Consider the following 9,415-nt stretch of genomic DNA (forward strand, 5'->3'; position numbering starts at 1 on the left):
TCCCCCACATATTAAGTTTTACCCTTTTCTTTTCAAAGTATGTATGTCCCTTACTTGTACATACGTCCATACATCCAAAAATCGGTTTCTGGTATCTAACTTTTAGTTTTCCTAAACCAAATTGTATGAAACTTTTACGCAATGCTTATTTCCACAAAACGTAGGTCAAGGTGAATTTTGGAGGCGTTGATTTTACAATTATATGAGTTATGCTCCTTAACAAATGGAAAAGTTGATTGAATATTTTTGTTTACGATCTCTAACTTTAGTTTGTTTCAACCAAAAGTTATGAAACCTGTACACATTGCTCATTATCACAAAATACAGACTAAATTTGAGTTATGGTTGTGTCAGTTTTACTGTTCTAGTGTTATGCCTCTTTATAAATTCAAACATTTTTGTTCTTGTTTTTCCGTATTTTACTTATTAAAAGACTTAACTTTTCGTCCAAGTAACATAACATACAGTCTGCAGTTAAATTTTTTTAAAGTATTTATTTGATTCATACTATCCTGGATTTTTACCAAACTTGGACAGATGCTTTTTACAATTAAACTATAGTATAGAGAGGAATATTGTTGTAAATGTTCCCCCTTATTTTTGTTGATTAAAAGCAAAAGTATGCGATATACCGGGTTCCGAGGAACACTTACGATTTTTCCGTGCTCTATCTTCAGTTTGCCTCAACCAAATGTTACAAAACTTATACACAATACTTTTAACCATAAAACCAAGATCACAAATTTGAATGTTGGTGCCGTCATTTTACTGTTATGGTTAGGGTTATGTCCAGTTACAAATTGAAAAAAATACTATAACATCACAGGCTCTAAATATGGCATTGCCATATAAAGAAATTAATAGAGCTTATTGTTTATTTTAGAACAACAGTTAAAGGTTGCAATAGAAACTATCAAAAATTTATATGACAAATATTAGAAAAAGTGATTTTTGACAATTGCTAAAAAGAAAATGATTTAGTTAAAAAAAAAAACATATAGAATAATACACATCTATAAACTATTTGAAATAATACACATCTTTAGCCTATTGGAAATAATAAACATCTACAGTTGACAACTTCCGAGAGGTGCTATCCAGTACTTTGATTTTAACAAGAAAGGATAATTGTATTCAGATAAATATCAACCAATGGTAATCCCTATAGAAGGACGTTCAAATATATGTCCACCCTGTTGAATTATAATAATTGTTTACTTTGTATACAATTTAAACTGTAAAAATTACAAATCGTGATAGATAAGTTAAAATAAACACATTTAAATTTCTGTAACACAAGGAAAGAAGGTAAAAACGAAAAGATAATATAGTGTTTTATTCATAATAACATTAACAATACCAATTTCCCTGCACCAGATGCGCATTTCGACAATACAAGTCTCTTCAGTGATACTCGTAGCCAAAATATTTGAAATCCAAAGCTTATATAAAAGATGAAGAGCGATAATTCAAACAGTCCAAAAAGTAAAGCCAAATCCGCGAAAGGAGTCAGAGCTTTGCACGAGGGAGATACATTCCTTAATTTATAATAATTTCTTACATTTTGTAACAGCAAATTTTAATAACACAAGCAATCCGTATCTTCATGCCAGTACCGAAGTACTGGCTACTGGGCTGGTGATACCCTCGGGACTAACAGTAAAAGAAGCACAACAACTAATCACCAAAAAAAATAGGTTTTAGTGTTGAGATAGTATTCTATCTAGATAGGTATAAAGTCGAAACAATCGGATAGCTACTTTAAGTGGCTAGTAGACATTTGCGAAAACTCGCATACACCTACGATTAGGATTACGATTACACTTACAGGTAACATTTAAACTTTGGTCGTCTCAAAGTGTAAATACAAACTGTCGTTCCAAACCAATGCTATGTCTTTTATGATGATTTTAAATGTTGAACAATTGAGTTTTCAAGCAAAACATGAAACTATAATTACAATTTTTAATTTTGGTCGTTGTGTTAAACTATAGTTTAAGTATGTCTCTCTAAAGTATGCATATGCTGAAGGCCTTACATTAACATATAATGGTTTACTTTATAAATTATTTTTTGGATGGAGAGTTGTCTCATTGGCACTGATACCACATCTTCATATATCTTTCATTCTTTATATGAAAAAATGAACGAATATCATTTCATAAATTGATTTGACAACTGAGATTTTTTTTCAGGAGAATGAGATTCAACAAGTTATTGTTTAAGAACTACATGTTCATATAATATTTTTTCGTGGTATTTCATTTCCCTTTCGATTAATTTTCATAATCTTTAACTTTATCTCAATCGAGAAAACAGTTTGTTAAAGTTTCCTCTGTCAATAAACATTCAAAAGTATACGAAAAAAAACACAACCCATGTTTTGGTGATTATATCTATGTCCATCTTTTAAATATAGAATTTGAACATCATCATCGTCAAACTCTTCCCTACAACTTTAATAATAAGGAATAAAAACATATTTTCTGAGAGGATAAAAAGTACAAACATACAACAGTTGAAATGTTTATTGTGTGCTAGATTTTCAGTGACAAATATTTTATGTATGTTCATGACGATACAATAATGAAAAAAATCAGCAAGTCGCGATATTATTGTTTTTTAAAATGTTACACAAAGATTTGTTTTGTTGCGGAAAAAGGGGTGCATAGAACAAACACTTTTATTATATGAATTGCGATTGTTAGAGCGGAACAGGTAGTTTAATTATGTTTGTTTCTGTTTTGTTTTTTAATTTAGAATTTGTCGAACGCTATATGCATATATCTATAACAAAATACGTAACAGCAAATTGTAAGAAAACCCCGAAATATACAGAGAAAAGTTAAATAGACTGATAACCCGCTATAGAGTGAAGGTTGAACATGCAATCAATGAATAAAAATATAAAGTAATGGGAACCTTGTGGAGACATCCAAGACAGCGATTAACATCTGGTGTGACTATATGCGCTGCCATCGTTTGCCGCTGTAAAGACTTATTTACATAATCAAAAAATCATTTTATTTTGTATCATTCCTTTTTTTTTTCATTTTGAGATGACCCTTTGTTTTTTTAACTGAAATCGTAAGTCTAAGGTATAATCCTAGGTGTAGACCTAGTTTCCGCAAATGTATAATAATACAATCACAAAAACACAAATTCTGAATTCTGCAAATGCATGTAAATAAATAAGAATAATTGTATTTGATAACTTTATCAATACTGATCACTAGTACTGATAATTAAACAAGAAACATTGTCATTGCTGTTTGTTGTGAATATGAACAGGACAGAAAAATATGTACCATAAGATTGTTATTGAAATTCACATTGATGTGTATAGTTGTGATTGCTATCAGTTTCAGAGAAACAATTGACAAATTTGAGTGAAAAATGTTTTGTGGAAATTCTTCCTTGCAGTTGGTAACATTTGTTTTTTTCTTTTAAAATAGTCATGCACAGTTCATAGAAATTGGGGTTGTTTTTATATAACCCATATTTGTACTCTGACATGTTGAACAATATATTTTTAGTTAGAGTTAAGATACAACTACGCATGTCAGTATGAAAGTAAATAAATTTTTCACAGCCCATAGAAGCATATAGGTTTTCAGTATTTCTATAATCTTTTAAAGCAGAATTTGTGTAAACGCTATGGTGAAAATATGAAAGTTTTGATATATTTAAAGTACTCAAAGGAAAAATGTATGATAATGGTAATACTAGATTATGAATGTATAATATTTAAATTCATTAACCTCTAATAAAGTCATATTAAGGTGGTATGGGTGTCTTTCGCCATCTTGGATTGTAAAAAACAGAGAATCTAAGGTCCATATTTTCTATCAAGTTAGAAAAATTTGATGCAGGAATGCAGATTTTTAATGTGAATTTTCATTTAAAAGAACCAATTTATAAGAATATAACTTATAAATATTAATATTTTTACAAGTGTAGATTATTTTTGGTTGTTTTTTTAATATTTTCAAATTTGCAATTTAAGGGGAGGTAACTCTAAAACAGTGCATTTTCTGAAGGACTCTTCATGAAATTTTCCTATTTTGTCTTTTAGCCGGAAAAAACGCACGGTGACCCTATCTTTTCTTTTGATATTCTCAAAGCATTGTACGAAAGCAATCTTTTCCTAATTTATTTTACAATTTTATCATTTTGTTTAGTTTCTATTCACAAAATGTTGTTTTTTCCTGTATAATCCATACAAAATTTGTCATTTTGTCACTACCTGTAGCTTGAGAAAATGCACGGTGACCTATCATTTTTATAATATTTTTGAACATGTATCAATAGATACTACATTTTGACAAAGTATGAACAAATTCTATCATTTTTATTTTAGACTCCCATACCACCTTAAACGAGTGACTGGTGGAAAATAATGTTTATCAAATTCTTAAACCAATACATGTATATATCATTAAATTAGTCTTCTGTGCACGATTTTTGTTATGAATGTTCTTGCAATATCGAGAGTTGGATCACTTCCTATGGTTTTTCTCTTATTTTCTGTGATATAACATTAAATTCTATTTGGTCTCGCAAACATTTCTTCTTTTTGTTGATAGTCACAATCATTAATCAATATCCTAAATCGGTAAAATAAAATGTTCAAAAGTCTCTACGCTCAATTGCTTTCTTGAAGTGAATTTATACCTTGCATACAATTTATTTGATTTGGGCTTTACATAGTTTTCGAACTTCTCGTAATAAGTCTTTAAAACTTTTGCCACTGCTTCATTTGTACCTGTAAATTCCACGTGTGGATTAAATATCCCGGCCTTAATTTCCAACCCATATCATGAGGTAGTTACATGTCGTTTCCTCGTTCTTTGCTTTCAGTGCTCCTTCGAACATAAACTGCACATGTTGTTTGAACGTTTTCCATGCTGTCGGTAAGTCACCACTTTCCCAGTCCATTTTGGGCGTTAATCCTAGTGTGGATTCCATCTTGAATTCCCTTTTAACAGAATCTTGACAATTTGCACAACTTTTAACATTGCGAAGTGTTCTGGAAGGATAGTCCTAATCCCCATTTTCAAGGGATTAATCTGACACTATGTTATGTATGGCTTATTGAACAGACAAGTTCAGTGCCAGATCTAGTTTAATTCTAATTTCATAATGACGTGTGCATATATGAAACATAATTAATTGTCGCGTTTTGAAGCCATAGTTATTTTGGTCCTTCGGCAACTTCGTACTTTATTTGGCCTTTTTAATTTTTTGGGATTCGATCGTCACTGATGAGTCTTTTGTAGACGAAACGCGCGTCTGGTGTATATACCAAATTTAGTCCTGATATCTATGATGCGTTTATTTACCGATTGTCACCTCATAGTAGTGTCAATCAGCAAAGAAGCTGACATGATCAAGATACTTTATTTCCTGCAATCCTATCGTTTCCCATCGTTAATTATCCATTTTTAGATGGTGACGTTCCCTTGTCACCATCTTATGGTGTTTATATATCTCAACTTGTACGACTTGTACGATTCGCTCGTGTATGTAACAACGTAGTAGATTTTAGCGAGAGAAGTTTATGCATTACTGAAAAATTATTACACCAGGGTTTTCGATATCACAAACTATCATTTTATCATCGGTATAAGGAAATAATTCGTAAATATAACTCAACATACAGACATCTAATACGTTCATGTATTTCACATTCAATCTTTTATGGTAATATTCTTTACAAAGCACAAAAATATCAGTATTGACCTCAAAAGATTACAAAAACAGACTTATTATGAAGGGATATAGTTACGTTACTGTTGTCAGGTCATTAAAGATTGCATTTTTTGGCTTTGATATTGATTCACTTATAGGGTCTTTGCATCGGAACTAAACACATTTATTTAAAAAAAAAAACAGTTGTTGGCATGATACGGGTTATGTTCTTCTCATATATTTTATGATAGTATGATACTAAACCCCTAACGGGGTTAGGGGGATTGTGCCTGATATTCATATGATGAAGACATAATCTTGGAATCAGTTGAATTTTGAATCAATTGAGGTCTGGAGATGGCATGTCATTTAACTGATAGTAGTCTGTTGTTATTTATGTATTATTGTCATTTTATTTATTTCCTTTTGTTACATCTTCTGACATCGGACTTGGACAATGTGCGTATTGTTATGCGTTTACTTTTCTACATTGTCTAGAGGTATAGGAGGAGAGTTGAGATCTCACTAACATGTTTAACCCCGCCGCAATTTTGCGCCTGTTCTTAGTCACGAGCCTCTGGCCTTTGTTAGTCTTGTATAATTTTTTATTTTATTTTCTTGTGTATAATTCTGAGTTTAGTATGACGTCCATTATCACTGTACTAGTATACATATTTTTAAGGGGCCAGCTGAAGGATACATACGGGAGCTGGAGTTTCTCGCTACATTGGTGGCCTTCGGCTGGTGTCTGCTCTATGGTCGGGTTGTTGTCGCTTTGACACATTCCCCATTTCCTTTCTCAATTTTAATCAATGACAACAAATTCGTTACGTATTGAGGACGTGATTTTCCAAAAACGATCGCCATTTATTTCAATTGAAATCAACGGTAATCTTCTTCTTGTCAACCTTTTTCTTTATCCATATGAGGCTGGCTTCATACTGGATATTCTTAGAAAGAGTGCGAAGAAATTAGCATTATCTTCCACGTTCCGCTAAATATACTTGATGTCCTCTAACTAAACAATTAAAAGCTAATTGACTTTGTAAATCGATCTATCCAATCGAACCTTTTATTAGGGGATACAACAGATACAGGTCCGAGTACACAGTTATTTCGTAGTGCATTTCTTTTAGACAATAAATGAAAATAAAAAAAATCCCACCTGCGCTTTCTCAATAATATTTTTACAGTGTGTTGTACTACTTTTGGGACAAATTATATCAAAATTATAGAAAACTTCATCAGCTCTAACTCAAAATATGGACAATTTTATGTTAAGGGGGTCTTGAAATCTTTTGACAGCTTCCGAAGTGCTAATTTTTTACCTTTTTCAGCTGGACCTAATCACTACTTTAAATTGATATTTATGACCAAAATGTTTTTACAGTGTCATTTCAACCCCCTACTTGCTATATGAGGCATTAAACAGGGAGAAATAAATTTGGAAGGGGTATAAAATAAATTGGCAAGTAACACACTGTCCACACCAAGGACTATATTCGTAACGAAAATCAAAGGACGATAACTGTGTACTCGGACCTAACAGTTATAAGAACAAACATTTACGTCTGAAGAGATGATTACAACTTCTCAATATTTAATGTTTTCATTTCTATGTAGCAATATTCCTGAAACACTCATATATGGAAGCAACATTCCAGCCGCACCAACATATGGAGTATAATATCACAGTTTATGCGATATTTCAGAGCTTGCATTCCTTACCACGATTTCCTTGCTAGACAGTGGCTGCTAGCTGAACACCTGGTTAAAGAGTTCCAAGTGGTGAAATTGAAATCATCACTTCGAAAATTTGACGGACGCATGAACGGCTAGTAAATGTACGGTAGACTTTTAAAAGATCTTATAAATTGTATGTAGATTATACCGTTGATTATAAAGAGTGTGACTTACCGAAAAAACTTATCACCGGGTTTTTACTTTTATTTTTCAGCAACATGTCGGTGTCATATGTAGAGCATGATCTACTCACCACTCTGGATCATTTGAGATTCCTACCGGTTTTGGTTGGGTTCGTGTTGATCAGTCTTTTGTTATATATGTTGTTTTGTGTGCTGTTGTCTGCTTTGTTTTGCCATTGGATTGTTAGTTTGTTTTCGTCTTATTAGTATGAATGTTATTGTGGTATATTTATACAAATGCAAATAATTGAATTAAACCAATCGAGGTGTTCTTTGATGAAATAATAAAAAAAAAATATAACATACTAACAAACTAACACGAAAAGGAAATAAAAAAATATGGATTTCAAAAAAATACATCAACATAGCTTCAAGCATTGCATTAGTATTTACAGTTTGAATAATACATTAATATATAATTTAAAGCTTCTGTTTTTTCTTTGTACGTATACTTGACTTTTGTTTTACTAGTAGTTGTTGTCCAAAATAATTTTGAAATAATGTCTAATATCGCAGCATGATCCTTGTAAGCCAATTTATAGTGGAAATTAATAATCTTCCTCTTTAAACATAAAAACAAATCTTCCAAATAAATAGTGTACGTGTATGATTCAACAATTCGATGTAACACTTAACTTATTTTTAATCAGGAAATGAAAAACAAAATTCTCCTATAAAAGTGCATTACAAGGGTCTATGTATTTGGAATAAGCAACCTTGCATTCAAGGTTATGGATGTTCCTCCCTTCCTAATAGACTTCTTGGAACTGACAATGTTAATGTCGCTACATACCATGCATTAGGGTTTTCTTTTAAAATTGTGAATAACCCATTGTCCATAGAAGTGGTTTATCTGTTTCTATTTCAACAGATTCAGTCTGAGCAGACTCATAAGTGTTTGATGTACTAATCAATTCACCAAACTTAAGACGTTGTTTATTCAGATTCCATTTAAGACCGGTAGTAAGCACAGATTCACATGGCTCTCCTATAGGTACCAAGCCACACCAGTCCTCTCGAAAAGAAGATTTTACTGATATTTTGTATGATCCTTCTTTTAGAAGAACAGCAAGGTTATTCTCTGACATTAGATAAATTGGTATTGAGATGTCAAAATGAAACAATGTGTCAATATTGGCAAAAATCTGATCAAGCCGTCCACCAAAAGCACCGAATACAATAACACAGCTTGCATTCAGTTTAAGAAGTTTCATCTTCATTGCAAGTAATTGTAAAGCCTTTGTAAAGTCTGTATAGTTCTGATCAGGTGTTGATACTATTTCCACACCTTTATTTTCAAAGAATTCCTTAACATCTGGCCTCATTGAATCAAAGTCGCCAGAAATTAAATCGGGGATATAGCTTTCTTCATTCTTCGTTAAATTATCATAGAGTTCATTGGTACCACCATCTACCGAAAGCTTGTACACAGATTTATTCCATAGAAACCTAATCAGTTTCAGGTCTGGATTAAGAGGTCTGTTCAGCATAACAATGATGCATTTAGAATTGTTAGACTCCAGTATTCGTAAAGGTTCAAGCAGTTTTGCCATTTTCCCACGCAAGTCTGAAATAATAAAATAACAAAAAGATACACATGTGTTGTATCTACAGTTACTATTAGTCCATACTGGAAAAAAGAAGTAAAACTTGCCTCTTATGCTAAATTGCTTTGTATTGTAAAATAGGAATGTAATCTCACAAGTGCATTTACAACCTTAATAAAATACGACCTTCATAAAAAGTTGGTCTTACCATTACATATCGGCTCTGTAGCAACAGGAATGGTCTATATAATT

At 31.8% G+C, this 9,415-nt stretch overlaps 1 protein-coding gene across 1 annotated transcript; it reads right to left on the bottom strand.

Moving 5' to 3' along the window:
* Nucleotides 1-8,241: 8,241 nt before the first annotated feature.
* On the bottom strand, nucleotides 8,242-9,184 carry LOC134696521 (thiamin pyrophosphokinase 1-like). The gene has a single exon (XM_063558360.1). The coding sequence runs from the start codon at nucleotides 9,167-9,169 to the stop codon at nucleotides 8,429-8,431; it is 741 nt and encodes a 246-aa protein (XP_063414430.1). The 5' UTR covers nucleotides 9,170-9,184; the 3' UTR covers nucleotides 8,242-8,428.
* Between the last annotated feature and the right edge of the window lie 231 nt (nucleotides 9,185-9,415).

Source organism: Mytilus trossulus, chromosome 14 (genome assembly GCF_036588685.1).
Source record: "Mytilus trossulus isolate FHL-02 chromosome 14, PNRI_Mtr1.1.1.hap1, whole genome shotgun sequence".
NCBI lineage: Eukaryota > Metazoa > Mollusca > Bivalvia > Mytilida > Mytilidae > Mytilus > Mytilus trossulus.

Coding starts and splice junctions, on each gene's coding strand:
- LOC134696521 (XM_063558360.1), bottom strand. CDS start 9,169: ATGGCAAAACTGCTTGAACCTTTACGAATACTGGAGTCTAACAATTCT.